The sequence below is a fragment of the Canis lupus genome, chromosome 27 (genome assembly GCF_048164855.1).
Source record: "Canis lupus baileyi chromosome 27, mCanLup2.hap1, whole genome shotgun sequence".
In the NCBI taxonomy this organism is placed as follows: Eukaryota; Metazoa; Chordata; class Mammalia; order Carnivora; family Canidae; genus Canis; species Canis lupus.
In genome coordinates, this window is record NC_132864.1 from 16,907,481 (window position 1) to 16,931,926 (window position 24,446).

At 48.5% G+C, this 24,446-nt stretch overlaps 1 protein-coding gene across 1 annotated transcript in view; it reads left to right on the forward strand.

Moving 5' to 3' along the window:
• The first annotated feature begins 7,627 nt into the window (after positions 1–7,627).
• Positions 7,628–24,446, forward strand: part of LOC140618932 (2'-5'-oligoadenylate synthase 3-like) — a 45,497-nt gene continuing 28,678 nt past the window's right edge. Inside the window, exons 1-13 of the mRNA XM_072801879.1 lie at positions 7,628–7,819; positions 11,081–11,363; positions 13,193–13,368; positions 14,414–14,652; positions 16,074–16,227; positions 16,661–17,005; positions 18,073–18,355; positions 18,674–18,849; positions 19,595–19,845; positions 20,278–20,422; positions 21,146–21,319; positions 22,652–22,937; positions 24,205–24,380. Of these exons, the coding sequence (XP_072657980.1) occupies positions 7,643–7,819; positions 11,081–11,363; positions 13,193–13,368; positions 14,414–14,652; positions 16,074–16,227; positions 16,661–17,005; positions 18,073–18,355; positions 18,674–18,849; positions 19,595–19,845; positions 20,278–20,422; positions 21,146–21,319; positions 22,652–22,937; positions 24,205–24,380 (2,865 nt within the window). The 5' untranslated portion in view covers positions 7,628–7,642. The remainder of the gene's footprint in view (positions 7,820–11,080; positions 11,364–13,192; positions 13,369–14,413; positions 14,653–16,073; positions 16,228–16,660; positions 17,006–18,072; positions 18,356–18,673; positions 18,850–19,594; positions 19,846–20,277; positions 20,423–21,145; positions 21,320–22,651; positions 22,938–24,204; positions 24,381–24,446) is intronic.

Here is a 24,446-nt window from a genome sequence, read left to right on the forward strand (position 1 = left end):
AATATTGACTCGTTTTGGATCCTCCTAAATTTCAATTACAAATAATCCTAAGACCAGCATCTTTGATTCCTCCTCTGTCTACATTTCTGGTTATATATATATGAAAACTTTCAGAACTGCCCCATCTGATGCCGTAGCCTCGAGTCACACGTGGTTTCCTGAGCATTGGAAATGCAGCTGGTCCAAATTGAAATGTGCCTGGTGGGATGTAAAACACAAATGAAGTTTCAGAGACTTACCACACACACCAGAAAGAGGAAGAATGTCACTTAAAAAAAAAAAAAGATTATTCATTTATTTGAGAGAGAGAGCAAACACAAGCAGGGGGCAGTGGCAGAGGGAGTGAGAGAAGCAGACTTCTCGCTGATCAGTAAGTCTGATGAGGGGCTAAATCCCAGGACCCTGGGATCATGACCTGAGCTGAAGGCAGAGGCTTCACCAACTGAGCCACCCAGGTTCCCCAAGAATGTCACATTCTTGATAACTGGTAATTTTTTATATTGATTGCATGTTGAAATGACAAAATTCATTGAGATACTGAGTCATATCAAAACGGACTTCTCTGTTTCTTTTCACTTTTTCATGCGGCTCCTAGAAATGTAAAATTACACATGTGATACACATTCTATTTCCATACATTCCACAGCTCTGCCCCAGAAGGTGAATCACTGGATTAAAGAATATGCTAGACCCATAGATGTTGTCACTCTGTCTCATCCTTGGTACCAAGAAACAGCTTTTCATTTACAAGGCTCTGAAATATTAATCCCCACCCCCATCCCGGGCAGAAGTGCTCACAGAAGAAGTCACAAGCGTGCTCTTGTTGCCTGAGTTGCCGGTCACCTCGAGTGGCTGACAAAGTCTTGATCTTGTCTGTGTCCCAATTTCCTCCTTTTAAGTCTGCAGCATCCCTGTGAGATGGGTTTTATTGCTGTTGCCATAATAATAGACTGAGGTCAGGGAACTTGCCCAGGGTCACCCGGCAAGTGAGAGACAGAGTCTGAACTTGAACCCTAGTCCTTGCTCTGAATCTCATGCTCTTCTCAGCCAGTGTCCTTGACTACATGGTGGGCACCGAGAAGAAGCTACCATCTCACTATGTCTCCCCGCTACCCTCACCCCACTCCGCCTCGCCACCCTCCGCTCCAACCTCATTCCTACTGGTGCTTCTGAACTAGTCAAACCTTTATTTTTCTATATTTTCTGATATTTTGACTTCTGGGGTCTTGCTGATCCTGGAGACACTGCCCCTCCCAGGGTAGCTAATCCCTAGAGATAGCCAACAACTCAGCGGTGAGCTCACCTTTCATATGCAAACCAACCAACCCAGAGCCCAGACTCTGAACCACCTCCTCTGTGGGCTTCCACACTCAAACTCTGGACCACCATCCACCTGTCAACTTGTCCCAGGCCAGGTACCAGACAACTCGGGATGGCCCCTATCCTCCAGATGCCACCAAAATCATTCAAACCAGCCTATCCAAAGCCTGTCTTGCCTTGCCTTGCCTGCCGAAACTATGACAAAGGCTCTTCCGTGTTCTCCCTTCGTTCTCTGCCTCATGAACGACCCTGGTGCTTCCCCGTGTGGTGGGCACTGCTTACTGTGCCTGGAGATCTGGGAGTTTGAACTTCTTCCTTCTAGACATTACTTGGTTATAAGACATCATTTAAAAAAATAAATAAATAAAAATAAACGTTCCACAGTCCCTCCCTCCAACCTGTTAAAATTTGGGGCCTCTCTTCAGCCTTTTCTCAGACTCTCCCTGTCTCCTCGTGTTTATGGTGTTTTTATAAAAATGGGATTTGGGACGCCTGGGTGGCTCAGTGGTTAAGCGTCTGTCTTCGGAGGCTCAGGGTGTGATCCTGAGGTGGGGGATCAAGTCTCACATCCAGCTTCCCTCAGGGAGCTTGCTTCTGTCTCTGCCTCTCTCTGTGTGTCTCTCATGAATAAATAAATAAAATATCTTAAAATGAATGAATGAATGAATGAATGAATGAATAAATAAAATGGGATTCAACTCAGTTGAACGAGTTTTGTTACCTGCTTTGTGACCTTTATCTAGTTATCACTCTAGGCTGACTAGGAAATTTTGATATCACATATAACAGCTACATCATTACACCATAATAAATAAAGAGGATAATCCACTTGTGTTGTCTTCTGAGAGTGTTTCACGATTATAAGCAATGTTACAGTCATCAGTAGTTTAATTGAAAAGCCACGTCAATCATACGATAGTACTGTTTTTATTTTGGGGGAACCTCCCATACTTTTCTGTAATGGCTGTGCCATCTTGCATTCCCACCAACGGTGCACATGGGTTCCAGTTTCCCCACATCCTCACCAACACCTGTGTCTTTTGTTTTCTTGGTAATAGCCATTCTAATAGGTGTGAAGTGATAGCTTATGGTTTTGATTTGCGATTCCCTGATGGTTAGTGAGGGTGAGCATCATTTCATACTCTTGTTGGCTATTTGTGTGTCTTCTTTGGAGAAATGTCGGTTGGAGTCCCTAGGCCAGTTTTAAATTAGGTTACATTAGTCTTTTTGCTATTGAGGGGTAGCAGCACCTCATTATTTTGCAAATTACGTCCTTATGATTTATGGTTTGCAAATATTTTCTCCTTTTCCATAGGTTTCCTTATTATTCCACTGATTGCTTCACTTTCTTTGTGGAAGCTTTTCAGTGTGATGGAGTCCCACTTGCCTATTTTTGCTTGCGTTGCCTGTGCTTCACATACACAGTCAACTGATCTTCAGCAAGTTGCCAGGAGTACACAGGGGGGAAGGGATAGCTTTTCAATAAATAGCAATGGAAAATTTGAATGCTCACATGCAAAAGAATGAAATTAGACTCTTATCTTACACCATACACACAAAAAGCAACTCAAAATGGACTAAAGACTTAAAAGACCCCAGGCTGCAAAACTCCTGGAAGAAAGCATAGGGGAAAGTCTTCATGACATTGGATTTGGCAATGGTTTCATAGATATGATACCAAAACACAAGCAACAAAAGGCATTTATTTTTAAATGGTATGAGGTAGGGCTAAGTTCTAGTCCTTCTATCTGGATGCCCAATTATCCCTTTTATTGGAGAGACAACCCTTTCCCCACAGCCCCACGAGGTCACCTCCGATATACACCCCTAGCTCATCTATGTGTGAGTCTCTATTCTGTTCCATTGGTCTATTTTTGTATCCTTAAGATACTGCTACCTTGTATTAATGATTATAGCCTTGTTATAATTATTAGTATCTTGTAGAAAACTCTGTTCTCTTTTTATCAAAACCCCTGGCTTCTCACTGTGGAAAATAGTATGGATGTTCCTCAAAAAAATTAAAGATAAAATTACCACTCCAGCAATTCCACTACTGGGTATTTACCCAAAGAATACAAAAACACTAATTCGGAAAGATACATGCATCTCTGTGTGTATTGCAGCACTATTTACAATAGCTAAATTATGGAAGCAGTGCAAGTGTCCATTGACTGATGAATGGATAAAGAAGGTGTGGTCTATATATACAATGGAATATTACCCAGCCATAAAAAAATGAAATCTTGCCATTTGCCACAACATGGTTGGATCTAGAGGATATAATGCTAAGTGAAATAAGTCAGTCAGAGAAAGAGAAATACCATATGATTTCACTCCTATATGGAAATTAAGAAGCAAAACAAACAAAGGAAAAAAGAGACAAACCAAAAAACAGACTCTTAAAAGAACAAACAGGAGGTCACCAGACAGGATGGCTGTGGGGGGTTGGGTGAAATAGGCAAAGAGAATCAAGAGTACACCTATCAGGATGAGTGCTGAGTATAATATATAATATTATAATTAATATTATAATATAATTATACAGTATTATTGAATCACTATATGGTACCCCTGAAATTAATATAACACTGTATGTTAAATACACTGTAATTAAAAAGTAATCCAAATTGGAATCAGTAGTTGGAATCTAAGTTCAATACCTTTTTTCCCTTTTTCTAACCAAATATATATATCCTAATTATTCTGCTTCCAACAGTGAAAGCAATTAACTTGTGTAAATCTACCTGAGAGCCTCCTGGAAATTATTGTCTATTAAAAAATAATAACAAATAAATCTTGCATTAGAGGGGGGAAAAGCCCTGGCTTCTCTAGGCCCTCTTTATTTTTATGTTAATTTTACACTCAATGAATGAAGTTCCACCCAAATTATGGGGAGGCATTAGATTGGAATTACATAAATTAGTTTAGGAAGAACAACATCAATGTTCTAGTGAGAACCTCCATCCGTGAATTTGGAGTTTCTTTTCACTACTTTTAATTTTTTTTAATGACACTGTAACTATTATAATTTTTCACTGCATAGATCTCTTATTTCCTGGGTCATGTTATTCTTACATATTTGTTTCTATGTTATTGTACTCAGTATGTTTTCTTTAATTGTATTTTGTAGCATTTGGTTCATGGAAGACCTAAATGTCTTCTTAAAGATTTTTATTTTTTATTTCAGAGAGAGAGAGAGAGAGAGAGAACAAGCAGGAGGAAGGGCAGAGCGAGAAAGAGAGAGAGAGCACAACCAGGGAAGGGGCAGAGAGAGAAAGAGAATCAGACTCTCACTCAGCTGAGCAGGAAGACCGGGGTGGGGGGGTTGGGGGGGGCCAGGACCTTTGGATGAGGACCTGACTGAGCCACCCAGGTGCCCCTGACTTTATCAATTTTGTGCAATAAACTTGTATTACTTGTATGACCACAAGAAACATTGAAGCAATTTTTCTTGCAAAAAATAAAAAATGTTTTGGATAAGGATTTCTCTCCTGCTAAACTCTGGTACCTTATGCAAAGCCAGCAGGCCCCGGGGGGCTTATAGAAATCTCTAGGTGCTGGTAATGTGGAATTGCTGGTTCTGGCACAGATTCATAGATTTGGAAACAGAGGAGCAGATATGTAAGGGAAGACGGAAATGATCATATGAAAACCACGGCTCCTGAGTCACCCGTTCTGCATCCTCAGAGGTCTTGCCCCATTTTAGGTAACTTCCTGGTGAAGAAATGAAACTGAGAAGGGCTTTCAGCCAAAAAAATGAGGGCACAGCTAGAAGGCCGTCAAAGAGAGAAAACGGGTGATGAGAACCTGGAGGTCCAGGATTGATGCTGAGGTCCTCCCAGCTCAAGAGAAGGAGAATTTTTTTTAAGATTTTATTCACTTATTTTAGAGAGAGTGATCGAGAGAGAGAGAGAGAGAGAGAGAGAGAGAGAGAAAGCACGAGTGCACAAACAAGGGGATGGGCAGAAGTAGAGAGAGAAGCAGATTCTCTGAGTAGGGAGCCCGATGTGTGGCTCCATCCCAGGACTCTGGGATCATGACCTGAGCCGAAGGTGGACACTTAACCAATTGAGCCACCCAGGTGCCCCAAGAAAAGGGGAATTTTAAAGTAATGCCACCTTTGAAGCCCTGAGTGAGAGCTCCCAGATGCCCTCCCTGCACACCCCTTTGTCTGTGAAATGCCAGGGCCCCACCCTCGAAATCCTCAGAGCCCTTCCCACCCTGAAGAAGTACTTTCTTCATTATGGTGTTTCAGGCCAAAAATTGTCCTCCTTCATCCCATCCTGCACCTATGTCACGGTCTCATTGTCTCCAGTTCACCAGTGGTGCCTCGACTTAGGATCCAGCAGCATTAGTAGATTTTTTAATCTCTTCCCTATGATTTCTAGAGTCTAGGGCAGTAGTTGAAGGCTTGTGTATATAATCAGCCCCACATCTTCGTGGAATCTTGACTCTCTGCTTTCTCCCTTCTCAACATTCCTCAAATGTGCTGGTCCCTTGACGCCGATTTTCTTGATTTCCAACCTGTTGAGTTAGTCGCATGATACTTTTAACACATCTTTGCTGTCATTTTGGTAGGATCTCGAGAGTGTGTTCAGAATACCATCTCCAATGGAGGATTTCTTTTTTCCTTTTTTTAAGATTTTATTTATTTATTCATGATTGACACAGAGAGAGAGAGAGGCAGAGACATAGGCAGAGGGAAAAGTAGGCCCCTTGAAGAGAGCGTGATGCGAGACTCGATCCCAGGACCCCAGGATCACGCCCTGAGCCAAAGACAGACACTCGACCACTGAACCACCTGGGTGCCCCTCCAATGGAGGATTTCTTAAATGACCTGTGAATCAGGAAATGACCAACTGATGGAAGAGGATGAAACTACGGCTTTATGGCTGAGGGTACCTGGCTTGAATTCCCTCCACAACATTGAACCTACAAAACAATCCTTTTCCTACACTTGAATACCTCCCAATAATGTGGCACTCACTACCTAAAATATAAACAGGATGCACACATTGGTAGTCTGCACCTCTTCCTCTGATTCACTCTGAACTCTGAAGTTCACCCTCCACCCCCATCTATTTCCTGTAGGTTAAGGCAGACTTTAGGAATTCCTTGTTAACATTCATTGCTACTGGAGATACACTCCAAGTCAGGGTACATCCCTGAGTGGATGGGACAGAAGACTAATGAATTTTGAGTGACATAGGGAGGAGTGGATGGATTGTGGCATGGGCCAGGTCTGGGAAAGAGCTCAGGTTCTGGTCCACTGGGTACAGGAGCCACAGTGAAACCATCAGAAAGGGAGAAGACAGGCGTGAAGATAGAAACATCAGTGAGCAACCTGGTGGATTCAAGTCTCCACCCCGCAGTGGACTATCCGCCTAGTTTTGTGCCAGTCCCAAAGGGACTTAACTCTTGAAGCTTCACAATGTCTTAAGATGTAATATCATGTGAGGTGCCATCCTACACTGACCTTCCTTCCTCATTTCTCCTCTTGAACATAATTCTTAATTCTTACAGATTTCAGAAGGATAATCTTGACGTTTTAAAAACTGGAATTCTAAACATTTTGGAATTGCATTGAATGCCTGTATTATTTAGGAGGACTTGGCTCCTGTAAGAACAGAGCACGAGAACTGAGACTTGCACTGGGTTTGGATCCAGTCTACGCATGTGACCTTGGTCAAGGTGCCTCCATTCTCTGTACCTTAACTTCCTCATCTCTCAAGTGGGCTTGATAATAATAGCACTTACATCCTGGTTGTTGGGAGGACTGGATGCGAGGATGTATGTAAAGCAATGAGGTACAAGTGTTCTGCAAATGTTCTTTGTCACTGGTGGTTCTTCAATGCCTCCTTCAGCCAGAGAGCCAGCCTCGGGTTGAACCCCCTCCAGGCTGCTGGGTTACAGGTGTGACCATGTCCTCCGTCAATCCTGCACGTCTCTTGCAATGCTCAGGGTTCATGACTCGGTGCCCCTGCTAGCACTCTGCTACTGTTAGGGCGTTTTGTTCAGGTGTGTTGCCGTTCCCGGCAGCTGGCCGGGGTGGCTGGGCGGGTGGGTGCAGGGTAGGCGGACCCAGTGCTGGAAGCGGGGAGGTGGAGAAAAGGAAACCTAGAGTGGGAAATCGGCGCTGGAGCCCAGAGCTGCTGGAAAGAAATGAAACTGAAAGCGGGAGAGGAACGGAAGGCCTGGGGAGGAGGGAGGAGGAGCAGCGGAGGAGGCTGGGCAGCAGCGGAGGAGGCTGGGCAGCAGCGCGGCGGGCTCCCGGCCTCGGGCGCACAGCCTGGGCGGAGCGTCCCGGCGCGCGGAGCAGGCCATGGACGTGTACCGCACCCCCGCCGCGGCGCTGGCCAGCCTGGTGGTCCGCCGCCTGCAGCCGTCTGCCGAGTTCCAGCGGGCCGCCTGGCGCGCCCTGGGCGCCCTGGCCACCACCCTGCGTGAGCGCGGCGACCGCGCCGCCGCCCAGCCCTGGAGGGTGCTGAAAACCGCCAAGGTAGGCGCCTTGGGGGCGGGGGGGGGGTCGCCTATAAACAGGAGCGACCCTCAGATGAGGCTGGCGCGGGACCGTGGGCGACGCGGACCCCGACGGTTCCGATCAGCTCTTTCCACTCCTGTCTTTGGCATATTTAGACAGCACCAGCCCGGCCGGGTGGGGACATGAACCCCACCTAACACGGGGGAAACTGAGGCACAGAGACAAAATCAGGTGTCCAAGCTCGTAAGAGGTCCAGCCAGGTTTCAAAGCCAGGTAGCCTGACTCTTGCATCCTTGCTCCTCCGGGCTGCCTCTCTTGGGTTCGCTCGTTGGCTCTGTCATCTATCTACCCGGTCCAAACAGACGCCAGTCCTCACACCGCGGCTGACCCTCAGGATGCAGAAACATGAGTATTCTTTAATAGCCCTAATAGCCTATTGACTGAGAAACTACCCAATAACAATAAACACAGTCTCGTTAAATGAGTCACCTGGCGTAATGCTGACACTTAGTGAGGTACGATTATTATCCCTGTATCATGACTTGGGAAACCGGGACTGGGTGTGGGTGAGCCACTACCCAAGGCCAATTTTTGTCACTTAAATGCCACACTGCCGCGGGGACCACAGGATGCCCACAGACTCAGGGAGGGAGGTGTCAGCTTCTATATCCTCAGTGCAAATTCAGGGGCCCCAGGGTTGCATGAGGGAAGCTGGCTGGGGTAGAGGGGACCTGGAGCTTGTCAGGGGAGGGATGAATACGGAGCAGGGGATGCCCCCAGAGCAGCTAGTGCTTTCTGACGGTGGAGTGGTAGCTTGGGAGGTATGAAAAGGGAAGGGAACGGAGAAGAGACACGCAGCCTATGCAGTGTGGAGGTACATTTCTGCCTTGGAGGTAGACAGGAAAAATTTCTTCGGAGCAAGAATTTTTTTTTTTTTGTTTAAATTTTTATTTATTTATGATAGTCACAGAGAGAGAGAGAGAGAGAGGCAGAGACACAGGCAGAGGGAGAACCAGGCTCCAAGCACCGGGAGCCCGACGTGGGATTCGATCCCGGGTCTCCAGGATCACGCCCTGGGCCAAAGGCAGGCGCCAAACCGCTGCGCCACCCAGGGATCCCCGGAGCAAGAATTTAAGAATCTCTAAACCTCTGGCTTCCTCGGCTTCCCTGGAAAACCTGGAACAGCTCTCGTGGTTGCATTTAGCTTCCAGCCTTCTGATCACTCCAGGATTTCAAGGAGGCAGTGGTGAAGTGGGTACAGCTATGGGCTACCTTTCCAGCCTTGAGAAGCTGCTCCCTGAAGAGAGGACTCTGTGGAAGAATGGCTGATTCCACGGCTGGACTACGATGTGCGATGTGTGAGATGAGCCTGGGACTTCTGGGTCGACCAGAATGCAAAGAAGGGGTGATAGACCTCAGAAGAACTGCCCCCCCCCCCCGGGGGGTGCCAACATGAAGGAGCTCCCCTGCTCCCTATATGACCACCAAAAACATCTCTCAGCATTGCAAAACATCCCTTGGGACAAATGTCACCCCCCCCCCATTGGGGATCACCACTTTCTAGATGCCCATGAAAGTGTATGTGGATGAAATGACACAGGGGCTGGAATTTCTCTTAAAATCACATAAAAAGGAAACAGGGGTCAAATAAAAGGAGCAAATATGTCAAAGACTTCTTTAAAACCCTTTCTTCGGGCAGCCCGGGTGGCTCAGCAGTTTATAGCTGCCTTCAGCTCAGGGCCTGATCCTGGGGACCCGGGATCGAGTCCTGCTGCGGGCTCCCTACATGGAGCCTGCTTCTCCCTCTGCCTGTGTATCTGCCTCTCTCTCTTTCTGTCTCTCATGAATAAATAAATAAAATCTAAAAAAAAAAAAAACAAAACCAACCCTTTCTTCTTCCATGTAAGTGTAGAAATGTTCATAATAAAAAGTATTTTAATCTATGGGGAGGGGGTGCCGGAAGAAGGTGGGCTTGGAGCTGGATCTCCTGAGTTGACCTTCTGACCTTCAAAGCACCCTGCTGCCTCTCCAGGTGGGGTGTTGCTAAGCAACCTCCCTGCACTTTCGTTTCCCCATTTCCTCCTCTGTAAAGTGAGAGCAAACCACAACCTTTCTCCCAGGCGTGTTAGGGAGCTTCACTGAGATGATCATGTGCAAAATATGCAGGAAGTGCTCAGTCTACAATCTTCTGTGCTCTGCCCTGTTCCCCCTTGGTTGGCAGCCCCCGATGTGAGGAGCTGGCAGCAAGCAAACTGGGATACCACTGGGATAATTAGCCATCCCAGCTTGGTCGGGGAGATGCCCCTGGAGGGCTAATCTTGCTTCTTGTCTTTTCCGGGCTGTGTTACTCACTTCTCCGCCCTGAGCCTCACGGTCTCATGCAACCACAAGTAACCACTTCAGCGGTATTGCCTGGAAGTGAGATTACAGGTTGTCAGGCATTTGACAGAGCTGCAGACACAGAGGAGAGACTCTGAGCCTGTGAGTTTCCTTCCCAAATCCCTGCTGACGGCTTTGCAGAAAGAAATACCCTTCAGAGAGGTGCCGCAAATTCAGTGGATCGTATCATAGGCAAAGGTCACAAACATGTGTTCTGCAGACCAGAATTTGTTTCACCAACAGTTTTAATTTTTAAAAAATTGAAAATTTTTAAATTAACAAAAATGTTCTGAAGTAGGTTGCCAACATTTAGAAACCATGAGTTTACAATTGAAAATTGCTTTTCGGGACACCTGGGTGGCTCAGCTGTTGAGCATCTATCTGCCTTTGGCTCAAGGCGTGATCCTGGAGTCCCAGGATCGAGTCCCACATCGGGCTTCCTGCTTGGAACCTGCTTTTCCCTCTGTGTGTGTCTCTGCCTCTCTCTCTCTGGGTCTCTTGTGAATAAATAAATAAAATCTTTTAAAAAAAGAAAATTGCTTTTCTTTAAAACTCAGAGCTGGCTGTGCTCGACCTGAATTCATTCATTCATTCATTCATTCATTCGAGAGAGAGTGAGCATGAGCAGGGGCAGAGGGAGAGGAACAAGCAGACTCCCCACTGAGCAGGGAGCTTGATGTGGGACTCAATCCCAGGACCCTGAGCCGAAGGCAGATGCTTAACCGACTGTGCCACCCAGGCACTCCTTGACCTGTATTTCTGCATGACTTCAAATGCCAGGAGCTGTGTGCCCACAGTCTCCCCACACAACCCCCTTGCTTCACTTAGGTTGCCTGCCGGCCCGTGTGGGCCCTAGAATGGAAGAATGCAGAATTCTGAGTTATTTTTTTTTCTTTGTAGGGAGGCTCCGCCGGCCGGGGCACAGCCCTGAGGGGTGGCTGTGATTCTGAAATTGTCATCTTCCTCGACTGCTTCAAGAGCTACAAGGACCACAGCGTCGATAGGGCAGAGATCCTCAAAGATCTGTGGGACCTGCTGCAATCTTGGTGGCAGAAACCCATCCCCGGTCTGAACTTTGAGACTCTTTGGCAGGACAGGCCCGGGGTCCTACAGTTCCGCCTGGCATCCACGGACCTTGAAAACTGGATGGATGTTAGCTTGGTGCCGGCCTTTGACGCTCTGGGTGAGGGGTCCCTGGCCCCTTCCAGGCTTGGGGGCAAGATCATTAGGAGTAAGACAGGGCTTGCTGTTCGGACCCTGCCCCAACCTTCTATGTGGCCTGGGCGACCCTCTCTGGGCTCCAGTTTCCTCACTAAACATACTGAGAATGGGCCAAGAAGGCCCAGTTCCTCATGGATCCGTAGTCCTGGTGTCCAGGTGCTTGGCCCTCGCTCAAGCAACTGGGGAGACTTTCCTTCAGCGACTGCCTAGATCAATGCTGCTCAGCCCTTCTATAAATACCCCAAAGGAGAAGGCAAACGGGCAGGTGCCTGGGAGCAGGGGACTGTGGACAAGGCCAGAATTCTGCAAAATCTTGTATTTTTATCTTAAAAGCATTAATGTGATTCCCCTTCATATTATGTCCATGCTTGATTTAATATAATAATGTGCCCCTGTGCCCACATATGTAAAATGAGGTTAATAATAATGGAACCCTAGTAATGCATCTTACAGAGACTGTATGCATCAATGCATGTGATGAACTTAGAACAGTGCCTGGCACATGCTGTGACTATATGAGTGCTTGTTGTTATTTTCTTCTTATTATTTTTTGTTAAGATTTTATTTATTTATTCATGAGAGGCACAGAGAGAGAGGCAGAGACACAGGTAGAGGGAGAAGCAGGCTCCATGCAGGGAGCCCGATGCAGGACTTGATCCCAGGACCCCGGGATCACGCCCTGAGTGAAGGCAGATGCTCAACCACTGAGCCCCCCAGAGGTCTTATTATTATTATTATTATCATTATTATTTTCCACCATTCTTATTATTCTTATTGACCATGATGCCCTGGGGGATAGCTGTCGAATTTATCCAGATTATGATGTCCTGGCAGACAGCCACACAATCCCACACCTACTACACCCACCCTCTGGGTACACATATATTAATCATAATAGCTACTACTTATTAAATGCTTAGCTATTCCAAACCCCTGACATACCTTATCTCATTAATTCTCAAAATAAACCTATGAGGTCTGTACTGTCTTATCTTCCTTTTTATTAATAAGGACACTGAGGCACAGAGACAGACAGTAACTCACCCAAAGTCACACAGCATGGAAGCGATGATAGGAATCTGGGAAATTATGGAGAGTGTTCACATTTCCCAGGCTAGGCCCACAGGAAGTGGTGGAGAAAAGGCACATACTGTAAAGTCAGCCAGCTTTAAGTGCCAATCCTGTCTCCATCACTTGCCAGCTATATAACCTTGGGGAGAGTACTGAATTTCTCTGAGCTTCAGGGTCCTGGGCTGTAAAATGAGGTGAAGAATACTTCCCGATAGGGTTTTGGTGGAAATATGGGGGGCTCACATGAAACTTTCAGCAGAGCGCCTGCCTGGCATGTCCAAAGCACTAAAAAAAATTAGCAATCCCTGCTAAGGCATCAGAACCTCTTGCCTTCTATTTCTCCAGCTATTTCCCTCTGGCACCAATTAATTAAAGGTATGTACGGTGGTGTTTTAATAGTGCCTGAGGGAGCCTCGGGGTGGGAAGAACTGCCAGGTTATAAGTACTCCTGACTCAGCTGGAAGCATCATTCCTATTTAACCACCTTGGGATATGGCTGATCTTCTTCAGCCTGGCCCTGGGTTTGGAAGGAAGGGACCCTTCCTTCTGGCCTGGAGCTTTCCTCTCTGCCACATGAGAAGCTCCAGGCCCTCTTCTTTATCCTCCAACCCCCATGCTAGTGAATCTCTGCTCCTTCCACCCCCTGCCACCAAATTCCCCCCAGTTTCTCCATCCTGTGCCTCAGAACCTTTTCTGATTCACATCATTTCCCACCCACAGGGCAGCTCTGTGCTGGTGCCAAACCTGCGCCCCAGGTCTACTCGACTCTCCTCCACAGTGGTTGCCAGGGGGGCGAGCACGCAGCCTGCTTTGCAGAGCTGCGGAGGAACTTTGTGAACGTTCGTCCGGCAAAACTGAAGAGCCTGATCTTGCTGGTGAAGCACTGGTACCGTCAGGTGAGGCCTCCCCTGAGGGTCCTTGATGCAGGCATATGACTGTTTAAATTTGTGATTTCATGGCAGTGAGAATATTTTCTTATGTTTTGCAGCCATTCATGTTTCTCTTTGTGGGAACTGCCTGTTCATATCATTTATTATTTTCCACCACTTTAGCTGTCTTCTTATTGTTGGTTTGTTGGAGCTCTTTATATATTCTGGGTGCTAATTCTTATTGAGTTACTATAATGTAAATCTACTATCCCTGTCCATGGCTTGTACTTTCATTTTGTTCATAGGTCTCTCACCACAGAAAAATGTTTGAATTTTAATGTAATCAGGTGTGTTCATGTTTTCCTTAAGAAAAACATGATTTGTACCTCATATGTCTTGTGTAATAAGACTTTGCCTATCCTGACTTTCTAAAATTATTCTTCTGTGGTTCCTCTCAAAAGGTATTAAGATTTTCTTCTTATGTGGTTTTAGGGCTTTGAAACTATCTGGAATATTTTATGTATGGTGTGAAGTAATGTGGAGTTTGTACATCTCCCATTCCAGCCTCTGGAATAACAACCTCCCTCCAAAATATGCATGTTTGTTGATAGACTCTTATGCTTTGAGGAAGGGGTGCCCAGCCTGTGCCTGGAGATGAGGGGACAAGCCCACAAAATCTTAGGGCACATGGCTTAGTCCTCTTCTTGGACCACTCATCATAAAGCAAGTCTGGTCTGTGGAGGTCCTGGATTCCAGTTCTTGCTCAGCCACTGACTTGCTGTGTGACCCTGGGCAAAGTCTGCCATGGTTTCTTTTGAGGGATCAGTGACAGTCTCACATTAGCCACTGGCCTCTCTCTGACTGCTCCCCAGTCCTAAGGGCTTGAATCTCACATGAGCCCATGACTTTGCTGAAGCTCCAAGTCGAAGGCAGATGGGAAATATCATGTTGCTCCTAGAACATAGCATCTCATCCCAGGCTTCAGCGTGTGGGGTCTGCCCCCCAGAGCCTGAAAGATCCAGCAAAGTTCTGCCGAGAGCTCTTTTTTCCCCTCCCCTTCACCGTCTTACAGGTATGCCAGGAGGAAGCGAAGAGGGAGATGCTGCCTCCAGCCTATGCCCTGGAGCTGCTGACCATCTTCGCCTGGGAGCAGGGCTGTGGGAAGGATGCCTTCAGCCTGGCCCAGGGCCTCCGGACCGTCCTAGGCCTGATCCAGGAGTATCGGCAGCTGTGTGTTTTCTGGACGCTCAACTATGGCTTCGAGAACCCTACAGTCAGGAGCTTCTTGAGTTCCCAGCTGAAAAAACCCAGGTACCTCCCCATATGCCCCACGGACCCACTTTCCTGGGCTAGGGCCACGGGAGATAATTAACGTGATAAAATAGGTCTCATTTCCTGAGGGCCAAAGCCAGGCACTGTACATGCACTCCCTAACTGGATTTAGCCCCAGAGGGAAATTAAAATCACTTGGGGCAATTTTGGGTTTTTTTAAAGACTTTATTTATTTATTCATGACAGACACACAGAGAGGTAGAGACACAGGCAGAGGGAAAAGCAGGCTCCATGCAGGGAGCCCGACGTGGGACTCGATCCCCGGTCTCCAGGATCACGCCCCGGGCTGAAGGCAGGCGCTAAACCGCTGAGCCACCCGGGCTGCCCAGGGCAGTTTTTAAAAAAGCTTTTTCTTGTGTGAACTTATTTTATGTGTGAGGATTTTAGCGACACATAGTATACACATCCAAGGTGCACATTTTGTTTTTTGGTTTCTGTTTTTTTAAAGATTTTATTTACTTATTCGTGAGAGATACAGAATGAGAGAGAGAGAGAGAGAGAGAGGCAGAGACACAGGCAAGGAAGAAGCAGGCCCCATGCAGGGAGCCTGATGCGGGACTCGATCCCAGGACCCCAGGATCACGACCTGAGCCAAAGGCAGACACTCAACCACTAAGCCACCCAGGTGCTCCTTAGGTGCACATTTTGGTGACTTTCTATAAAGTGAACAAGCCCGTGAAACCACCATCAGATCAAGGGAGAACAAGCTTCCCTTTTATTTCTCCAGGTCAGTAACTTCCCAGAGGTGACCCCACTCTGACTCTTACCATTCCAGTCCTATCTGTTTTGAAATCTTGAAATGGAATCATACGACATATGCTTTTGTGTCTGGCATCTCTTTCTCAATATCATGCTTTTGAAATTCTTCCGTATAGTTTTGTGTACTTGCTTATTATTGTTGATTGTTTTGTGTTGCCAAATAGTATTCAATTACGTGAATTTATCACAATATGCTTTCCATTCTGCTGATGATGGATATTTGGTTGTTTCTGCCCTGGGGCTATTACAGGAAGGCTGTTAGGAACAGTCTAGAAGGGCCTCGTACATGCACTTCTGTGTATGGGCACCATTGGATACACGTGTAGGAATAAAATGGCTACATCATGGTGGTAACTCTGAGTCCCTGGGGATGGATCCTCGTATTTTATGATTCTCATGTGCTGCCAGAGTTGAGGAAGGACTTTTGCTCCAATTTAATCTCTACAACAACCCACCAGAGCAGGCACTGTGGTTATCCCCATTTTGCAGATAAGGAAACAGGTTCAGAGGAGGTAAGCCATCTACCCCAGGTCACACTGAAAGTAGAAGAGCTGGGATTGGAACCAGTTCTGCTTGACCTCAGAGCCCCTGATCTTGACCATCTTACTAAACAGAATCTTCCTGTCCCTCTGGATTTGCAGGCCTGTGATCCTGGACCCGGCTGACCCCACGTGGGATGTTGGGAATGGAGCCACGTGGCACTGGGATATACTGGCCAGAGAGGCAGAGTCCTGCTATGAGCACCCGTGCTTTCTGCAGACGGCAGGGGACACTGTGCAGCCCTGGGAGGGGACCGTGAGTGAGGGGCTCCTGGGATCCTCATCAGGTGTAAAGCCACACCTAATTCACATGCTCAGTGTTCCCTGAGCATCTACTGGGCGCTGGGGCCGTGGGGTGTGGGACAGAGTTCAGAGTGGAGGCCACAGGCACTCAATCTGATCACCAAGCTGAGCCTGCTTGGAGGAACATCTTTGAGTGCATGCATGGGCTCAGTGTCTGCCTACCACAGTGTCTGCCCAGCACAGGGCTCCTTTTAAGAATTTATCCTGTCTGTAAGGGCACTTTTTTCTAATCTTTACAAAGGCACCGTATGGGCCAGCAGTGCACCCCCTCCCCCACTCCCACCTCTGAATCTCAGTCACCCTGACTATGTTGGGAGGGGGCTGGCAAGAGAAGGGATGGAGAAACTTCTATGCCTGCAAAGACAACTCTTTCAACACACCTCCAGGGCCTTCCACGTGCTGGGTGCTCAGGTTTAGACCACCCCATCCAGCGAGACGATGCCCAGAGGACCCCTGGGAACAGCAGCAGTCTCAATGCTGTGCCCCCAAGGGCAGGAAGCAGGCAGCCCTCATGGCCAGCTCCCCGACCCCCAGGGCCAGACAGCATCACCCCTTCTACGCTGGGGAGGGCTGTGGATCTGTCTCAGATCGCCACCAAGGACCTGGACCGCTTCATCCAGGACCACTTGAAACCAAACCCCCAGTTCCAGAAGCAGGTCGGCAAGGCCATCAATGTCATCTTGGGTTGCCTCCGAGAGAAGTGTGTCTACAAGGCCTCGAGGGTCAGCAAGGTGAGTTGGTGGATGGGGACACCGATGGAAATGTCCTGGGTACCACAGTAAGGAAGGGAAGGAGCCAGAGCGACGCAGCTGAGGGCTGGCAGGTATATATCCAAGTGCTAGCTTTTAAACAAAATTTTAATGATAGTTTTTGAAACCACTATTACCGTAATCAGACCACGTCCCTCCTCTGTTCAAAATCCTCTGCGGTTTCACAGAGCACAATGGCTTCAAGGCTGGTAGGATCTGGTCCTGGTCTCTGACCTTTGCTTACCCCATACTGGCCTCCTGGCTGCTTCTTGAACTCACTGGGCACAGTCCATACTGCCTGGTTTCTATTTCTGGAATGTTCTTTTCCCCCTCCCTCCATGCACTTGGCTCCCTCCCCCTCCTTCGAGTCTGGGATCCCAGTCCCCTTCCCACTGAGGTCTGACTGCTCAATTTACAGCTGCAACCTCCCTTCCATCTCCAGTCCCCTCACTATTTTATTTGTCTCCACACAGCACTTAGCACTTTCCGGAGGCTTTTGTTTGCTGACTGTCCTTCCTTTCTCCCCCCCTGCTAGAATATAAGTTCCAGGAGAACAGGGAACTTGGATGCACTCCCATATCTTGGTACATGTGAGTGCTCAATAAATATGTCTTGAACAGATGAATGAATGGATTGGTTGGCTGGTTGATTAAAATAGGCCAACAAAGCACATCTGCAGGCCTCATTTGACCCTGGGACCTCAATTTGCTACCTGTGGTCCAGATGTGCAGTCAGTAGATGCTGCAGGTGATTGGCCAAAATCTTTCATCCTTGCACCCCATGCCACCGCATTCCCGTTATCTGTTGCTGCAAGTTGGTCTGACTCCTGAGGGTCAGAGGGCAGGGGCAGACAAATATAGTCAGACCCTGCCAGGCTTCTAAGAATCAGAGGTCACAACCCTTGTGCAGCCTGCCTCTGTTGTGGTGGCCCCGGGCCCCACATCAGTGAGAGTACTGTCGGGGCTGCAGATGGGGTGGAGAGTTGGGGTCAGAGTCTGACTCCTGAGCTCAGGGACAGTCATGGGTCTGAGATGTTCCTTCCTCTGCAGGGGGGCTCCTTTGGCCGGGGCACAGACCTGAGGGGTGGCTGTGATGCCGAACTGGTCATTTTCCTCAACTGCTTCGAGGACTACAGGGACCAAAGGGCCCGCCGCCCAGAGATCCTTCAGGAGATGCAGGCACAGCTGGAATCCTGGTGGCAGGACCCAGTCCCCGGCCTGAGCCTGGAGTTTCCTGAGCAGACCGTGCCCGAGGCTTTGCAGTTCCGGCTGGTGTCTACGGCCCTAGAAAGCTGGATGGATGTGTGCCTGGTGCCTGCCTTTGATGCCGTGGGTGAGGGGCGCCTCCAGCCTGTGCCTTGGGGATGAATTCTCTTGCCCACTATGCTACGTAGCTTGTCTAGGGGTCAGGATCACTCACCTTGCAGAGTCATTGGCTGGATTAGTGAAAATTACTGAAAAGCACCCAGCACATATTTGGTGCTAAAAAAAAAAAAAAAAAGTTCTATTCTATGTTGTAGATTGTGCATCACTGATTGCACTGCTATGTGATTAACGTTCAGATATTAATAAAGGCTGGTGAGTAGCCGGGTTAGGACATGCCGCTGTTGTCGTTAGAGCCGTGCCCTCAGCACATTTCAAATGTCCACAGGGCAGCTCTGTGCTGGTGCCAAACCTGCGCCCCAGGTCTACTCGACCCTCCTCCAGAGCGGCTGCCAGGGGGGCGAGCACGCAGCCTGCTTCGCAGAGCTGCGGAGGAACTTCGTGAACGTTCGTCCAGCAAAACTGAAGAGCCTGATCCTGCTGGTGAAGCACTGGTACCGCCAGGTGAGGCCTCCAGGTATCCTTGCTCCTCTCGAGAAGCAACCGCTGTCATGGCAACTGCTTCAGCCAATCAGCTCCTCCCCTAGGCAGACAGCTCCCTTCCTTCACTTCTTATTGGCCATCCCAGGTAGAAGGACCACCTCCTCCATCCTCCACTTCTTCCCCTGGCCAGAAGCCCTTGCTGAGAGAGGGTCTCTCCTCCATCAGGCCCCCAAGTGCTCATTTCTCTAGCTCATCAGTTTCTCCCCCTTCCTCACACTGCTGATGCTTTCCCTGTTCTTGCCCACCCCCAAGCCCTAGCTTATGCTGTTCCACCATTACCGTCCTCTGCGGAAATTGTACTGAATAAACTCTGGGCATCCGCCGCTAAACACTTCTCTGAATGCGCTGACAATCATGTATTCATTCAACAAACATCTCCTGAGCACCACTGCTGCTAACGTCACTATTGTGACAGATGTTGGCATACCAAGCTAAATATGTTGGAGCCCCCATTCTTGTACACCCTAGGAAGAGAGACTCCATGCAAAGATCAAGTCTGGTCTCGGGTCATTGTGTGACCTTGAACAAGTCCCTATCCCCACCCCAGGCCTCTGTTTATCCACCTGTAAAATAAGAAGCGTTCTATTTTTTCCGTGTTTTTATTTTTTTTATATTCCCCCTCCCTCTCCAAGTACATAGGGCCATGCTTAGCACATAGTAGGTGCTCATATCCACTTACTCTTTGGTTGGCTTTTGGGTGACATAGGTCGCAGCTCAGAACAAAGGACAGCAGCCAGCCTGTGCCTCTCTGCCTCCGGTCTATGCCCTGGAGCTCCTGACCATCTTCGCCTGGGAGCAAGGCTGTGGGGAGGATTCTTTCAAAATGGCGCAAGGCTTAAAGACTGTTCTAGAGCTTGTCCAGCAGCACCAGCAGCTCTGTGTCTACTGGACAGTCAACTATAGCTTCGAGGACCCAGCGATCAGAACACATCTTCTTGGCCAGCTTCAGAAACCAAGGTGCAGATCCACTTCCCCATTGCCTTTCCTGCATCATCCTTCTCCTCTCTCGCTGTTGCTGGGGAGTCATTGTATCCAAAAGGGGGCCAGGGTGGGATCTGGGTGCCCCAGGCCCACTCCCCACTCTGCTTCCTTCTGGACTCTTTACTGAGGAAGCAGGGACACCAGAAGCCCCAAAAGGAGCCAGGGTCAGTTTCATTAACACAATAAAATATCATTTCTTAGATTAAGGAGCCTAATACCTTCCTGACTGGAGCAGCCAGGCAGGAACCCTCCTGTGCTTGCGGGAGATTGGGCCAAACCTAAGGTCCTGACACTCTTTTCCTTCTCTCCAGCTCCCACACCCTTTCCTAGTCCCTCTCACCACCACTCCCTGCTCCTTCATTGATTCCCATCTTTCCCCCCGTGCCTGCCCATCCACTCTGCCCCCAGACCCCTGATCCTGGATCCTGGTGACCCCACCTGGAATGTGGGCCAGGGCAGCTGGGAGCTGTTGGCCCAAGAAGCAGCAGTTCTGGAGACTCAGGCTTGCTTGAGGAGTACGGAAGGCACATCTGTGCAGCCATGGGATGTGATGGTAAGAGAGGAATCCCTAGGGTGGCGGATGCTGTCGACACCCCCTCCCAGGTCCCCTTTCCCCACTGGTGCACACATCCCCAGCTGCTCAGAGTGTTTGCTGCTGGCGGCTTACAGCTGAAACATGCAGATTGTTCAGTCCCAGCCAGGACTTGATTAACATGGGTACAAAAGGCCCTCCTCTGTTCTACGGCAAGACCAGCTCTATGATGCAATTCTTAGTCCAGTGTCCCCACAGGATTAGGAAAAAGCTTCCTCTAGCTGGAACCTTACTTAGCTCCTTCTCCAGCCCTCTCCTACTTCCCTCACTCCCCTTCTCCTGCAAGCACTGCCCCCAGTTAAACCAGGCACAGGAAACCCCATCACAAGCTCTACTTCCAGGGAACCCCGCTGACGATGATAGCCAGTTCCCAAAGGGACGTGATTTTATCGCATTTACTATTTTTCAGCAGGAGCTCATAACCAGTGCTTAATACTCCAGACAATCCAGTGAGGCATGAGCCTAGTTCTTGCCCATATGGGGCGACCAAGGCTGTGTGTTGGTGGTGGAACCAGGACTTGAACTCAGGTCCTTCTGATGCTACCACAAAGACCTGCCAACCAGCTGAGGAAGAAGAGGGATATGGGAGATAGATAGTGAAGGTCTCATCCACATAGAATGTCAAGAGTCAGGGCCGGGGCATTCATTGGGAGTCCTGTCTCAATACCTATATTCTTTCTGTAGCCTGCTCTCCTTTACCAAACCCCAGCTGGGGACCTTGACAAGTTCATCAGTGACTTTCTCCAGCCCAACCGTCAGTTCTTGGCTCAAGTGAACAAGGCTGTTGATACCATCTGCTCATTCCTGAAGGAAAACTGCTTCCAGAATTCTGCCATCAAAGTGCTCAAAGTGGTCAAGGTAAGTCCCCAGAGAGCTGTGGACGAGTGGTAGGGCAGGCTGCTGATCTTTCCCGGGGTCACCAGGGCCGCTTCTCCGCTGATCACCAGGGCCAGGCCTGACCCACTTCTGTAGTCCTTATAACGATCAGCACAAGGCCAAGTATAGAAGAGAAACCAGAATGTGGTTGTGGGTGGATGGCAGATAAAGGACCCAGATGTGTTCAACAAATGTTTTGGTTGCTTGTGACTACCAATTCAAGAGGAGGAACAAAAGAAATATATTGGCTGATGCAAACGGAAAGCCCTGGAGTTGATCTCCCATCAGGTACGGCTAGATCTAGGAGCCCATGCAAGGTCACCGGGACTCAGCTTTTCATCTCAGCTCTTGGCTCTGCCATCTTGTTTTGGGTAGGCCCTTTCCATATGATGATCCTTAGCATCTCTAAGCTTCCAGAAAGGGGAATTCTGTTTTCTTAAAGATCAAATGGAAGGCTTGGAATTGAGTCTCATTGTCCTGACTCAGGTTATCTACCCATCCCAATAATTACTGGGGCTAGAGAGACATCATGCTCTGACTGGCCAAGCCTGGCTCCTATGGTGGAGTCAGCTCCACATGGACAGGAGTGTGGGGGAGGGCGATTCCCCCAAAGAAAATCAGGATGCAGATCCCAGAACGTAGAGAAGAGATGCTGAAAGTGTATAAAAAGCCACATTATCTGCTGCATTGGATACAACCTCAGTCCACAACTGAAGTCACAAGTGAGACTCAGGTCAGCTCTAGAAAATCATCAGCATAGAGTCAGCCAATGAAAAGTCCCAGGCCTGATGATTTGCTGTGTGACCTCAGGCAAATACCTTCCCCTCTCTGATTCTTACCTTCCTCATTCATAACACAAAGATGATAACCTGGTTCACTGGTTATCAACTGTGACTTCACTTAGAATCAATCACAAGGAGAATTTTTAAAATTTTACTGATACCGAGTCTGCCTCCCAGGCCAATTAAATCAGTCTCAGGGGCATAGGAGCCAGATATCAGTCATTTAAAAAAAAAAAAAACTCTCCTGGTGTAGACGGGCTGGAGAACTACAGGCCAAAAAGAAAAAAAAAAATCTCTCAAGTCTCTCCTAGACCCCAAACCTGATGGAATGAGAAAGTTTGCCTTTGTTGAAGGGTTTTAACTTTTGTCCTGAACATTTCTTTTTCTCGTAATCATCTTGTATATTAACGCCATATTAAAGAGGTAAAGGAGAGAGGTTAAGTGACTTGCCCAAGGTTACACAGCAAGTTCCCGACCCACAGGCTATAGCAGGAGTCCTGCAGGGGTCAAGCCACCTCTGTGTCCTCTCCAGGGTGGCTCTTTAGCCAAAGGCACAGCTCTGCGAGGCCGCTCGGATGCAGATCTAGTGGTGTTCCTCAGCTGCTTCAGCCAGTTCGCTGAGCAAGGGAACAGGCGGGCTGAGATCATCTCAGAGATCCGAGCCCAGCTGGAGGCATGTCAGCAGAAGATGCAATTGGAGGTGAAATTCGAGATCCCCAAGAGGGAGAACTCCCGCGTATTGAGCTTCTCCCTGAAGTCCCAGACGATGCTGGATCAGAGTGTGGACTTTGACGTGCTGCCGGCCTTTAACGCCTTAGGTGAGGTACCCAGGCATAGTCCTGAGAAGGGGAAAAGCAGAGGCAGGGCTGCCAGGGACGGTATTTGAGGTCTCACAGTGCACAACCAGACCACACCTGTTCACAGTGTAGGCATTGTACACATGTACGCTTGTCACCAGTTTCCTGCAAGGTGTCTGGAGAAAAGGATGCCTTTTTCTATTTTTTTTAAAGATTTTGTTTATTTATTCATAGAGACACATACAGAGAGAGAGGCAGAAACACAGGCAGAGAGAGAAGCAGGCTCCATACAAGAAGCCTAACATGGGACTCGATCCCGAGTCTCCAGGATCGCACCCCAGGCTGCAGGCAGCGCTAAACCGCTGCGCCACTGGGGCTGCCCAAGATGCCTTTTTCCTAATTCATACTACAGTGTTATGTGGTCTAACAGTGGCTCTGGGCTGGGTCCTTGTCTCAGCAATTGCACCAGCGTGACAAACGTCCTTGAGTAAGGGACTTCCCTACCTTGAACACCAGTGTCTTCCCCTGATGATGTGGGTATTGGAGTGTCTCAGCATATCCCCAGCTTCAAGTATTCGTGTGCTACTTGCTGCCTTCTGCACTTGCCACAGACCTGTAGGATCCAAGAGTTCAATAAATGCACGGAGTATGTGCCTGGCATTCTTCCAGGCACCACGGAAGAATCCCTGGACAAAACAGACCTCTTTGTATCTATTCAGTTCTGAGTTTGCACTGGAGAGTTTGCAGAGTAAGGACATCCCCTGTATCTGAATGTTTTTGGTTCCTAAGGTTTGGAAACAAGTTACAAGGAAGGGACTCACCCGGAAATGTATCTGAATCTACACAGTTCTTCAGAAAGCAAGAGTTTGAATGTCAAGGAATACCTTTAAGTGCAATGAAACCAGAGGGTGACATCAGCTCACCACGTACAGTCCTTTTACCCACCGGAGGCCCTGAGACCGAGGCTCTCCCTTTGTTAGAGAGGGATGAGCAAGCATTCAAGAGCTGAGAGCCATTAAAGATGTGTTAGCTCCCAGCTGAGACTTTCTTCATGATAGATAGACAGAAGGGTTGAAAGGGGGCAGGAAGAAAAAGAAGATTCTTGCCAGGGACTTAATGGTGGGCCATGCCATGTGTGGGCTCCAACTAAAATCCCCTGTGACTTACCTTTGCCCAAGTGGGCCCTAGCCCACCCATGGGGAAAGTGAAGATTCTGGAAGTCCTTTCTCAGTTGGCCCCAGCGGGACTCTGGGAAATGAACCTATGGTGGCCTCCTCCCTATCTCCAGGCCAGGTGGTCTCCAGCTACAGGCCCCCGTCTCAAGTCTACGTGGACCTCATCTACAGCTACAACAATGCGGGCGAGTATTCCACCTGCTTCACTGAGCTGCAGCGAGACTTCATCATCTCTCGCCCCACCAAGCTGAAGAGTCTGATCCGACTGGTGAAGCACTGGTACCGGCAGGTTTGGCACAAGGACGGACCACCCTACTGGGGAACATTGAGGAGGGGGAGGGAGAGGGGGCGGGGG